This window comes from Enhydra lutris, unplaced genomic scaffold (genome assembly GCF_002288905.1).
Source record: "Enhydra lutris kenyoni isolate GAN:26980312 unplaced genomic scaffold, ASM228890v2 scaffoldscaffold58, whole genome shotgun sequence".
Taxonomy (NCBI): domain Eukaryota; kingdom Metazoa; phylum Chordata; class Mammalia; order Carnivora; family Mustelidae; genus Enhydra; species Enhydra lutris.
Window position 1 is genome coordinate 14158718 of NW_019154142.1, and position 14400 is coordinate 14173117.

The window sequence follows — 14400 nt, forward strand, 5'->3', positions numbered from 1 at the left end:
CCCTATAGCCAGATTTTTGTTGCCTTATATAAACTGTAGTAAGTTAACAGTGAATACATTTCTCGACATTGATACTCACCATTTACCTTCTTCTAAGACCAGGACTAATTTTCCAAAATGGTCATCATAATTTCTCTGCTTACAATAAAAAGAAAGGCTCCCTTTTGTGCAGTTTTTCTAGAAAACTGTATCAAGGAATACTATTTTCATAAACTTATAATTAGTATCCTTGAGAACTTTTTATAAATGGTCAAGTAAACTCAAGGTGGTGGTGTTATGGTGCGGAAAACACCGGATAAGTGTCTTGTCCTCAAGGAGGTCTTTTTTACAGACTGTAAAACATTATCAATAAAATTATTTGGTCAAGACCTGAAAAATTAAAAATAAATTGTAGTCCATTGATTTACCTCATATTCATAAAGTACTTATTAGGTAAGTTATCTTCAGAAATGCCAACTAACTATAACTGTAATTCCATTTAATGCCATAAAATGCATTCAAATAATGAAATACATATGTTGAAATTTTTAGCTAACATAGTGAAGTACAGACTATTGGTAAAACTTTTTTCTCATATTTTTGTCTACTTGGAATAGCTCCCAATTAAAGTAAATTTTCTTGTTAAGGAAAACAAACCCCCTTAAATTGTAGTTGAGTATGAAATTAAATTTCGTAATCTGTGGAAATCAACTGTGAAATTAGTTTATAAAATGAAAGTGTGCTGTGTTCTTACAGTAATGGAATTTTAAGTCTTTAAACTCCACAGATCTTTGCAAAACTATTCAGTGGCAGTGATGAACATAAAGGTCATGTTAAATTAGGAATTTTGCCTCTGCTAATATCATTTATAACATGAATATTTATCCTGACCATTAGTTTAGAAGAACTGAAGAAAGTATTATATTAAATAATAATTTTAATACAAACATTTTTATGAGACAGATTTGCTGATTGATACCTAATTGGGCTGATTTTCTAATGCTAATGCCAAAAGGTCACAAGTCCCAAACCTGTATAAAGCCACTTAATTTTGCACTGAAAGAAACACTGAAGCATGTTTGAGGCTTATTAAAATGTCTTCAGCAGACATTACTGGGTACCTACTCTGTGTTGGCCTCCTGTAGTATATACTTTAAAATATGTTAATCTTTCTGTAACCATACACATATTCTATATGGCGTTTTTCTTGTCTCTGAAGGACATAGTATAAACACCTTGTCCTTGGATTTAAGGCTTCCGTAGTGTAACCAACCTTCCCAGTGCTGGTTCTGGTTACTCTCCAACATGTGTCATGTGCCCGAGACAGGCTTTCATTCTGCTCCCTTCACCTATAAAGTTCTGGTTTTCCCACTTATAAAATAGAGACAATATCACTGGGTTGTTGTGAAAATTTAATAAGTGCCTGTGCCAAGCTGGTATTTAGTAAATGATTTGTATCACTCACTGTTATCTGATAGTCCCTTGATTCTCAGCCCTGTTTATACTTACTGCCAGCTTGCAAATCCTAGCTGAATAAATACATGAATATTTTTCATGTATTTACTAACAGATACACACACACATATATACTCATGATTAGTTATTTCATTTTTGTATGATTTTAACCAGTTTAAGAAAACACATACACACAAGTAAGCAATTAACATAACCTTAAAAACTAAAGTTTAAATAAATAAATTAGATACACAGTGATACATTGAGTTTTCTAAAATTACCAAATTTGGGGTTCTTAACAGAACATAAAACTTTTACACTGTTTATTTGATGGCCTTTTTGTAAGTTTCATGTATTAGGTATTTTTAATTAAAATCAGTTTTTAATATTATATACTAGGCACTGTGGATGGTGGTTTCATGTGTGTCATCTTATAATTAGTTACATGTTTCTCACCAGCATGAGTAGACAACTTCTTGAGACGAGGGATCAGGCTCTAATTATTCCCATATCCGTTGTGCTTTACATAATACTGACTCCTTGCTGACTTACTATATGATTATTGAGATGAATGGATATATTGCAGAGATTTGAAAAATACTTGTTTTTATAATAAAAGGCTCCTGTACTAAGTAGCCACTAGGTGACAGCAGATATTTACAAGTAAATTTTTGTCTTTGTCACTAGGTGGCATTCAAAGATTAATCTAGAAATATGATGTGCCATCATGAATTTACATCCATTTTTCCGGGTGGTCTCTTAGTTTCTTTTGATGATCATTTAGAAGATTCAAATGACTTGATCCATACTCTGATACTTGCTTCCTCCTTTCCTTTATTTTATCATTAGTAGCAATAAGTATATATTAATGTTAATTTACTGAGTCTGATTTTGAAAATAATAGCAAGCTATTTTATCCTTTATAAAATTTTCTACTCTTAGGAGGAGTCCTGTGATAGTATTTTAAAATACCTATAGGTCATAAGAGAATCCACGCAGTTTTTGCTAATAGTAGAACCGCAAATGGGAGACACTATCAGATTTTTAACTGTTTTTAGTTTTCTTTACCTTAGGAAGCTAGAAAATGTTTTAACTGTCTCATTTTTAAATATTTGGGGAGTGTGGCACAACTCCCTTATTGGTTATATTTAGTATTGTTATTCTTCATTTTGTAGAAAGTTTTAATTTACATTTAGGAAATGTATATATTTTCCTAAATTGAGGATGACTTAGTCATTTGTAAGTGCATTAGTATAAATTTATGAATTTATGTAATTATGGAAATCTAATTGACATATGACACTGTATAAGTTTTAAGGTTTACAATGTGATGGTTTGATATGTGTATATAGTTATATAGTAACAATAAAGTTAGTAAATGTATTAATAGTCACATAATAACGATTTTGTTGTTTTCATGAGAACGTTAAAGCTCTACTCCCACAGCAACTTTCAAGTATACATACAGTATTATTAACTATTAACTATCATTAACTATAGTTACCATACTATACATTAAAGAACGCAAATTATTCATCTTTAACTGGAAGTTTATACCTCTGACCAATGTCTCCCCAGTTCCTCCACCCTCAACTCCTGGCAACCACCATTCTACTCTGTTTCTCTGAGTCTGATGTTTTCAGAATCCATGTGCAAGGGGCCTTATAGTATTTGTCTTTCTCAGACTTATTTTAAGTTCGTGTAAATTTAAAGTGAATAGTCAGAATCTGCCTCGTCATTTTTTACTTTGGTGATTTTTCTTTTTTAATAACTAATAGTATGATGTAACAGCATAATGATATTTTGTATATTGCTAGATCTCATCTTCAACTAGCCAAGTATCCACATTTATTTCACAGAATTAGTTATACAGAATTAAAAATTATAGGATTTATAGGAATAAAATAAAGGTACAAGTTTTATTTTCTTTAATATTCAGTGTTAACTTTATTCTTCCTTTCTTTCTCCTAATATATATATAATGATTTAGGTAGAAAACATCTTTCCACCTGTGATTAAAGTATTAAGAAATTTAATTTTTTTCACCCAGATGTTCAGGGAAAATTATACAACTATGAAGTTTCACAACTTGCATGAATTTTCAAATTACGGAATGCTAAGTAAATGATTACCTATAGATCTAGTAGCTAATGAAATGTATTTTTAAGGAAACTTCTCATAATTCTGGTTTAATATCAATTTCTAATAATTCCTTTCTCTTTATTATACAGATCTTATATGTTATTATTGTGTTTTTAAATTATTAACCTTTCAATGCTATAGAGAATTAAACTCTACTTAGGGAAAAATAATCAGATGCCGTAATATTGAGTAAATTCCGTTTTGGAAGATACCATTTCCAGTGTACTGTTCTCAATTAAATGAGGCAGGAATTATTTTTAATTAATTGGAGAAGTGTCATGTCCAGTAATTATACTTACCTTCTTTTAAATAAGGTACGATGATGTATTTTAACTTAACTTTTGACAAAATGGCCTTTGATGTAATGTTTATATCCAACTTTAATGCATTAGTTTAATTTTTGTTTTATTTTTTATTTGTAGATTGCTCTGGGAACAGTTACTAATGTGGAAGAAGCAGTGAAGTGGATAAGTTACACTTATCTTTATGTACGGATGAGAGCAAATCCATTAGTATATGGCATCAGTCACAAGGCTTACCAGGTAGAAAACTCATTTATAAAAAAAAAAAAAATCAAACCTTCTTTTTTGGCTTTGTAATATTTTTATGATATGAGGATAAATATTTGCTACTTCTGCCTCATCTGAATAAAGTTAAGTACCTGGAAGAAAAACAAAAAGCTTAATCTATTTTTAGAAAATACGAAGGAAAATTAAATTTACCTCCTAGTTATTTCATTCTATTTTAATAGCTCTTTTCTCGCAGATACTAAAAAGTTCATCTTTAGATTGTTATTTATTTACTATCCAGGTACATCTCCATTTGATATTAATATTTTGCTGTGATTTTTATTTTTTTTAATATTTTATTTATTAGAGCATGAGCAGGAGGTAGAGGCAGAGTAGGAGAGAGAAGCAGACTCCCCACCCTGACCAGGGAGCCTGATGCAGGACTCGATCCCAAGACCCTGGGATCATGACCTGAGCCAAAGGTAGATGCTTAACTGACTGAGCCACCCAGGTGCCCTTGCCGTGATTTTTTAAAAACTGTAATAAATTAAAGTTTTAGAGTAAACCAGACAGACATCAGGAAAATTGGAGATCATTTTTAATAATAGGCTTATATTTTTTTTAATATGTTCCTCTTCTCAAGTCCCTTCTAACCCTTTACTCCCAAATTAAAAGATAGTGTTAATGAGTAATTAGCCATTTGGAGGCTTGGATTAGTTCCCCTGAGCGCACAGACAAAATCTAATGTATATTGTAGCACTTGTTCCTATGAACTTTTCAGTTACGTGGGGCTTACAGAATCTGTTAGATTCTGTTAGATCTTGGCTTTTCTTTAGAACTCTGCTTTATACAATGTAAATGCTCCCTAATTACAGATAAAATCAGTTGTTTAATGAGAACATTATTTCACTATCATCATACGGATATTCAGTAGTGTTAAGTCAAAAGTAGCAAAGTTGAATTGAACTCTGAATTAGTTTTCCTCCACTTACTGTCAACTTAGCTTTTGTTTATATTCCATTGTGTTATCAAAGGAGTTGCCAAGCTTTTTTGTCATTTTTCTTTTCCCTGTGCTATAGATTTGACTGTGGAAAATTGAAACTTAAAGACTTAGGAGGGGAAAAAAAAAAGATCTTGTTACAAATACAGGCTTGTGAAAATAGTCAATGACACTGTGAAAGCTTTCTGAAAGGGTAGAAGGCAAAGCACAACACATGGTTTTATGGGGTAAGCCATTGCAAATCTTGGGGCCAAATAAAAACATGAATTGATTTTAAGTACTAGGTTAATTCCAGAAGTCACTTTTGTATAATTTTCTAACATAAAGTGATTTTTTTTTCCTTCTGAGATACATAGTTTTACTATCTTCAGAGTTCAGAGACTCTGATCTTTTTAATTTTCTTTTTACTTACATGTTCTTATTTTATTACTCACTAAGAATTTGTAGCCACAAAACCCATGTGAACTAACACAAATCATGATGTCCAACATATTTTAATGGTTTAGAACATGTAATAAATAAAATGGTTTCATGAGATGAACTTGATACCTACAGTATGTCATTTAGAGCAAATATTTAAGACTTTTGTATTTGTTAATGGCTTTTGATTCCATCTTCCCTACATTTGACTTTCCTTTGCCTCATTTTTCTGATTTTAAAATTTACTTTAGCTATGTTTAGTGTATGAATAAGCTACCATCAAAACGTAAGTTAGAAGGAATAGTAGGAGTGTTAATTCATTAATTGATTTCTAAAGAATTTTTATATTCATCTCCCTTCCCTTTGAAGGTCATATTTATTGCTCCTGACTAGAGCGTGACCTTCAGGACTTGGTGTGTGTCTGTATATATGTATACATACATACACATATCACAATATTTAAGAATTTTTGTTAATATTGTGTGTTAAGTGCCCTGTTTAGAAAGAAGCTATTTAGGGATTCTTGGGTGGCTCAGTTGGTTAAGCATCTGCCTTTGGCTCAGGTCATGATCCCAGGGTCCTGGAATGGAATCCCTCATTGGACTCCTTGCTCAATGGGAGCCTGCTTCTCTGTCTGCCTGCCATTCTCCCTGCTTGTGCTCTCTGTCTCTCTCTCTGACAAATAAATAAATAAATCTTTAAAAAAAAAAAAAAAAGAGGCTATTAATAATTTCAAAAGTATTCAAAAATTTCTTGTCAACTTCATCTTACAGTTTGCTTCTATTATTATTATGGGCAAAATTGGTTTTTCTATCAGCAGTTATGAAAACTGCTAGAACACCAAAGTCATACTCTTGAAAGGATAATTAAGCATTTATTTCTTTATATCTTTAACAAAGGAAATCATCCTCACAGTGAGTTCTCCAAATAACTGATGAAGTAGGATTACAGCTTGATATTTTAAAATCCCTGTTTATTTTAGTACGGGAGGGAAAAGACAGATTGTTTTACTAATATCTGATTGCTGATCTTTATAGTCTTAAAGATTGTAAGACAACCATATAAGAATTTTAGATTCTAGGGGCACCTGGGCGGCTCAATCATTAAGCATCTGCCTTTGGCTTGGGTCATGATCCCAGGATGGGATTGAGCCCCTCATCCAGCTCCCTGCTCAGTGGGAAGCCTGTTCTCCCTCTCCCACTCTCCTTGCTTGTGTTCCCTCTCTCTGTGTCTCTCTGTGTCAAATAAATAAGTAAAATATTTTTAAAAATAAGAATTTTAGATTCTAAAATATTACTGCCTAAAGATATAATAAAGATTGATAATCTTAGTGAATTTTTAAGGCTTACTTTATCGAATGGATAAAAATATTTTCTATTTATGTCCTACATTTATAAAAATGTACTTCTTTAAAAATTGTATTAAAAAATTTTATTCTGGGGTGCCTGGGTGGCTCAGTCATTGAGCGTCTGCCTTCGGCTCAGGCCAGGGTCCTGGGATCGAGTCCCGAATCAGGCTTCCAGCTCCACGGGAAGCCTGCTTCTCTCTCTCCCATTCCCCCTGCTTGTGTTCCCTCTCTTGCTGTGTCTCTGTCATTCATAAATCAATCTATCTATAAATCTTAAAAAAAAAAAAGAAATTTTATTCTAACTAAATATCAACAAAAAAATTAATTTCCATAAATAGGTATATGTTTGTAAATGATGACTCTCTAAAGAAATACTCAAATGTTTATGTATATATTTTTTTCCTGCAGATTGACCCAACATTAGCAAAGCATCGAGAACAGTTGGTCATTGAAGTTGGTCGAAAATTAGACAAAGCTCGGATGATTCGTTTTGAGGAGAGAACTGGATATTTTTCCTCCACTGATTTGGGTAGAACTGCCAGCCACTACTATATTAAATACAATACCATTGAGGTATTATACTGAGTGTAACAAATACAATAATACGTTTGCTCTTAGATATAAATACTTTCTAGACTTCTTCAAAATACTGTATTAATGGAAATTTTTTTAAAAAGCACTAATAGAACAAAGTGCATTTAACTTACATGACTTCAATAACATGAATTCAATAAACAGAAGAGAAAAATAAGACTTTAAGTAATAAGGACCCTTTTGCCATCCATTCAGTGAGTGTATCCTAAGCAGTAGGCACACCCAAGGCTAAAGCACTAAGCATGCGGGAGAGACCTATGGAATGAATGCCTGAATGAGTTTACTGGATGAGTTAAGCAGGAGATGATGGCTTAATGATATCCGTGAATAAAAGTTGAAAATTAATTGTAGATTGTAGAGAAATACTAACTAAAGAAGAGTTAGAAAAACTACCGCAATTATCAGGTCAACCCAACTGTACTATTTGGGCAATTTAAGAGTTTTCAAGGATAATTTAGACTACAGTGTAGCCTTAATTTTTTGCTGTTTAATGTAATGAGTAAGATAGGATGCCACTGTAATATTTACATTTTAAGGAGCATATGCATGTTTTTATGTGTGTTTACATGCATGTATATATACCTACATATGTTAATACATGGGAAAGCATAACAGGGATTACTTGTGAGGGCAGTCTTAAATTCAAGACCAAGATGGGTTAAAACACATTTTTACTCTCCTTTTTATAGAGAAAGAGTTTGAATTTTTTTTCTTATCTTCATTTTTTGGGATACCTAAAATATGTTTTTAGAAGGGAAATGTAATAGAAATCACTAAAGTGAAATTTCTTCAGAAATATGAAAACCTAGGCCAATATGAAGTATAAGTTTTGTACTTATTTAACACATCCTTATGCATTTTACACGTCTCAGAAAACACCTTTGTGTGCCTATAGCTTTTCCTCATCTTTCCCCAAATAAATCTTACATTTGTACAGCACTTTAGGTTTCTTCTTTTAACATGTATCATCCCACAAGTGTGATCTGATCTTCCTCAACCCAGAACATTGCCCTTAGCTCTCTCCTGCTTCTTTCACCTGCTCACGTGCTTCTGTCACCTTGCACTCCTTTTGTCCAATAAGTAACCTTCCTCATTTTCCCGCTAGGTCGTATGTTACTGCCAAACTATATTTTATGCCTGTTTGTAGCTCTTCCAAGAACTGTAACCCTTCTTCAGTTTTGTCTTTATTCGATGCGGTCTTCCACTGATGTTTTTTCTTCCCAGTTTCCTGTATTTGTATGTGCCGTCACTAGGAATATTTTGAGGCCTTTACCAGAATTTTCAGGTTGCGTAATTTTAGTTACTCCTCACCAAATTTTATATGATATGTTCAGCTTAAAGTTGGCAAATGGTACAGATTTCCACATGCCTGTGCTGAAAATTAACCAAGGCCAGACGATTATGCTGAACATTTTTTTAGCTATTTAATGTAGGTTTTAATAACTGATTTTATTGATCTTTTTTCCTTCTAAAGGTCTTCTCCAGCTAGTTATGTTTTAGGAAATTTTTTAGTCTTTGTTGAATTTGATGATGTTTAAAGCAATGGCCAAGAAGTGTATACCGCAGTAAAAAAGAAAAAAAAATAGTATACCGCAGACATAATAACTCTGCATTGTGTAGGGCTCAAATATTCTTTAAGAATGTGTGATTTTCTAGTCACTTTTTAATTGAAAATATTTCACTGGATTTTCTATTTTAATCAAATATAACACTTGCTTTGGTAGACCTTCAATGAATTCTTTGATGCTCACAAAACAGAAAGTGATATTTTTGCTATCGTCTCCAAAGCTGAAGAATTTGATCAAATCAAGGTAAGATTATTTGAAGCTTGAATCAAATGCATTTTTGGCTTATGTACATTCATTCATTTATAAAAGCTTATAATTATTTGTTATTCCCGTTACAATATAAGCTGTATGGCACTTCGCATTTAGAGTGCCAGCAATGTTCTTCCATTTATCAACAGTGTCCACTATCCTAGATTATGATATTATGTCATTCCTGACACTATTCTTTGCTCTCTACTGCAAATCAAATATAATTTAAATAGGTTTTGCAATAATGAAACTGACAGAGAATATAGTATGTACATTTTGGTTTATTTGCAATATAAGGTTCACTGAAGAAAATATAAAGGACATGCATGATTCAAACTTAGATATGAGTATTTCTGTACCCATATTATAATTTAATCTTATTAACAGTGAAAACTTTAATACTGTGAATCATAGTACTTCACAGCTTTAAGCTATGAATGTATTATGCCATATAAAAATATATGACTATAATGAATGCATTTGAAGATAATTCAAGTTTGCCTTAATCCATTTGGGCAGAGGTTTTACTCTGGTCAAATAAAATATGAAATCTCATCAACTGAAGGATGGTGAGGTCAGAAGATTTAATTTTTGTGGCATATCAAATTTTTATATGTCAATGGCAACTTTAATATTGGTGATGAATAATAAAATGTAATTGTATCAGCCTCAAGATAGTTTCTTATTGTATTTTATTAGCTACCTGTGAAAAATTACTATTTTATTAGTGTAAAAAAGAAAAATGTTGAAAAGTGGAAGCCTTAAAAAAACATGCGATGTGGTTTTATTTCAATATGTAAAATTCCAGTAAATCAGCCCAAATAATCTTATAAAAACATTGACTCTTCCAGGTCAGAGAAGAGGAAATAGAAGAGCTAGATGCTTTATTAAACAATTTCTGTGAACTCGCAGCTCCTGGAGGTGTAGAGAACAGTTACGGGAAAATAAACATCCTACTTCAAACTTATATCAGCCGAGGAGAGATGGACAGTTTCTCCCTTATATCAGATTCTGCATATGTTGCACAGGTAAGACTATTACTCCCTTCCTGTTTGCTCTTCCTTGTTTAGTTTCAGAGACTCAAGATATTCATTCATGCTATACTTTGAATGCATTGCACTGTGACATGCTACCAAGTACCATTTTATTGCAGAACTGGTTCTGTTTAATTTGCACATTTTTTATGCCCTCTGTACTATTAGATCAGAAATGAAGGTGGAATTTGGTGGTTGGCTTGGTTCTTTTTGATGTTGCTGTTTTTATTTTAGAGTTTAAAGATACCAACATTTTTTTTTTCTGCTTTACACGATCAAGTTCATTTCTTTTATTTACGAAGGGCAGTAATACAAGAATATTGCAAGCAGAATAAAAGATTTTGGAACCTTTGTAACTTAACCCAAATGTTAGAAACATAAACAAGGTTTTTTTACCATTAAGTAAGGCTTCGTAGCAGTACCTCAGACCATATTTTCAGTCTGATAAGTCTCTAATAAAGAAAGTAATCTTTCTTCCCTACTGATGATACTTAAAAATTGAGAACTGAAAGAAAAATATTCCCTAAATTACAGCTCATTAAATGTATAAGTTTTTTTAGAATATTGTAGTATAAAAGGCTGTAGTATTTATGTTTTTATATTCCAACCATTTATGTATTCACTCATGTGAAGTAAAGCAGGTTATATTTTGCAGTGTTTTTCTTTCAAATGAGGCTTTCCTTCTAGATATGTTTTTTTCGTTGAGTAGTGCCTCCTCTAAGTTACAGAGAAATAAAAGCTAAATCTTATTTTAAATATAGAAACTATTCTGCTATGTATCTTATGTTGGTAATTTTGTTCGAAATTATATATAGATAAATAAACAAAAATATATATAGAAAATATATATTTGTGTTAAATAAATTATTATTAACAGCCATGAGTACTCAGGAGTGCTTTGAAATAACTGTAAATGTGAAGTATTTGCAAACATGAACCAAGATATATTGGTAAACAAGTTGAATGAATTCAGTAATTTAATCAAAGTAACCAAGGAACCAGGTGATGATTTTATATACTATGTAAACCAACTATGGATGTGGCAGAAGAAAAATTTTTTTTGGCGTATCTTGGAACACATGTATTTCCTGCCATAGAAAAGTTATATATAATTTATAATCTCTAAATTTATATATAATTTATAATCTCTAAACCCTGTGACTTGTATAGGAACCATTGTTTCTAACTTATTTTATCTGCTTTTGTGAAAAATGATGTTGTCATTTTACATTTTCTAATGATTTTATATTGAAATAGTTAATAGTTTAACTAAAAGTTAAAGCTTTTCTGGGTTCTAGGTGAATAATCTGGTCACATTTCTTTTTGATTCAAGATTATGGAGATATTATCAAAGACTGACACATGAATTGCTTTACAGTGTAGAACTTAGGGTTTCTTTATGATTGGTGCCCAGAAAGTCAGTCTTGGAAAATTAAGGTTATATCTCAAAGCATCCTTGTTTTTCTTAAATAGCTATTGTGGGTCTATCATCCTTGAATGCATTAAATAAATTACTGTTGAGTTTATATTTTAAATGTAAGCTACCAACAACAGTTCCACAACAACCCTCTCAGCTCTGTAAAAATAGTTATCCCTTCTCTATTTCTAAAACTTGATTGTCTTAGCCCCTGAGATAAATCCTTAGCTCAAATATTCTATGATGTTATAAAGCCTCTACTTAGCTTCTCTAAACTGCATATCTTAGGTACTCTAATCATTATTCCCAATTTATATCATTCCAGATTAAAGTGCCTGCCTATATCTTACACGGGATTTCTTCTTCCATTCCTTTTAGCTTTTAGGGAACAACTATAGGTTCTGACATAGAAAAATAACATACTTTCAAACACAGTTGGGAAATTTAGCCTGGCATCTTCTTACAAGAGCAGCTAGGAGTGATATCGGAAGAAGACCTATTTGGTAGATACAGTAATCAAATTGTTCATTTTATTTATCATTCTCTGGACCGAATAAGAGTCATCCTGTAATTTTTATTGGGTATCAGAACAGTTCTCATACTTTTAAATACTATTTTTGTTCTTAAATTTCTAATACTGTAAAAAAAAGTAGTCAAATCTGTCAAGAGACAAAAACATATTTTATATAAAATGGAAAACCAAAGCCCTTAACTCTTGTGATCATTTTTTACCTTGTAATTTCAAGCCAGATCACCTATTTGCTATTTAAAATCTCCACTTTTTTATCTCTTTTTTTAATGATTTTGAACAGATTTTAACATTCTTCATTTTCAAATATAGATGTCATTTGAGATTGTGAGGTTATCTCCCAACTTAATGACTTTAAGAAACAATCTTCAGTAAAATAACCTGCAACATTAGTAATAGAGGGAAGAAGGCAAAAGGAAACTAACTGTAGAGATGTTAAAAGGGCTTCAGTCCTTGTACCTTTCTGTATGTCTATTAATGACATTTTCCTGACCACCAAATTTACAACCTTGGGGTTAAATTGGACTTGTTTAGACCTGGCTTTGAATAGATACTCTAACACCAACTATCTGTGTGATCTTGGTCAAATTATTAACCTCACCAAGCTCTGTTATCTTCATGTATACAATTATAATAACAAGACCAATTGAATGCAGTTACCATAAAGATTAAAGGAGATAGCATACAAATTAAATGAGATACATAAAGCAGTTAAGGTATTGCTTGTTTTGTAGGGAGCCATTAATACAGGTAGCTGAACTCATCAGGATTCCCTTTATCACCCTTCTCACACTAATTTTTCTTTCTTACTGGATCCCAGAGTCATCTTTATTGCCCTAAGTAGACTTTTAATCATCCCCCTATATAGCCAAGGGTATCCTTGGCTGTATCTTATATTCTAGATGGCCTCAACAACCTTCTAAGTCTTACGCAAAACTTTTATCTGTTCCTCCTTATTTTCTGGTTAGGGTGCATAGGGTCAAGCCTTGTAAGAACTTGGATATGAGACTACCACCTGTGATTTAACAAGATAACATCCACCTATGAAAGATGTGATTATTCTTATGTAGAACTAATGAAGATAACTGAGGTTATATGAGAATAGATGTTGCCCACAATTAAAGGCTGCAATTTGGCATACGTCTTGTAAAATTGAGTGTGAATGACAAATTTGATAAATTTAAAAGTACAGTGTACCTAACCACCAACCCCCTTTTTATTCTTTAGAATGCAGCTAGAATTGTCCGTGCTCTTTTTGAAATTGCTCTGAGGAAACGTTGGCCTGCCATGACCTACAGGCTCCTGAATCTTAGTAAAGTCATTGACAAGAGGCTTTGGGGTTGGGCTAGCCCTTTGAGACAGTTTTCAGTCTTACCACCACACATTCTAACAAGATTAGAAGAAAAAAATCTTACTGTGGATAAACTGAAAGACATGAGGAAAGATGAAATAGGTAAGCAGAAACGTTTTAATGTATTGTTCTGTACAAATAAAATATTTTATTAGATATAAAAGCAAACTGCATTTTCATACTTCAGATAAATTTGTTTACCATTTTAAATCCAGTTGGTATCAGTAGGTAAATAGCATTTGTTCTTCTACTTTTATCATATGATGTTGAAAAACTATTTCTACATACATTTCTAGATATCTTAACATTTTATTGGACAAATTTACAATGTATTGATTAGTTAATATTTCAGATTCTGGGGTGCCTGGGTGGCTCTGTGGGTTAAAGCCTCTGCCTTCAGCTCTGGTCATGATCTCGGGGTCCTGGGATCGAGCCCTGCATCAGGCTCTCTGCTCAGCAGGGAGCCTGCTTCCTCCTCTCTCTTTCTCTGCCTGCCTCTCTGCCTACTTGTGATCTCTATCGAATAAATAAATAAAATCTTTAAAAAAAAATATTTCAGATTCTGAATAGGATAGACATTACACATGAAGTGAGTCAGGCTGCGGAGAAATAAGGGGGAGGACTACTGGTGGCAAAAGGTCCAATGATGGAAGAGAGGTTGAGATAATTATTTCACTTGTATAGTAAGAATACTTGAAGACAGAATGGTAGAAGGTATCCATAAAAATAGAAATTAAGGATATTAACTACAGAAGTTAAGATTACTTACAATGGAGTAACATGTGTAAATATTTTATGATACTTT

At 32.2% G+C, this 14400-nt stretch overlaps 1 protein-coding gene across 1 annotated transcript in view; it reads left to right on the plus strand.

The window, feature by feature from the left end:
- The window catches only part of LOC111158253 (activating signal cointegrator 1 complex subunit 3), a 362572-nt gene that overhangs the window by 198122 nt on the left and 150050 nt on the right, over nucleotides 1-14400 (plus strand). The window contains exons 17-21 of the mRNA XM_022520163.1: nucleotides 3999-4118; nucleotides 7262-7426; nucleotides 9172-9258; nucleotides 10116-10292; nucleotides 13472-13697. Of these exons, the coding sequence (XP_022375871.1) occupies nucleotides 3999-4118; nucleotides 7262-7426; nucleotides 9172-9258; nucleotides 10116-10292; nucleotides 13472-13697 (775 nt within the window). The remainder of the gene's footprint in view (nucleotides 1-3998; nucleotides 4119-7261; nucleotides 7427-9171; nucleotides 9259-10115; nucleotides 10293-13471; nucleotides 13698-14400) is intronic.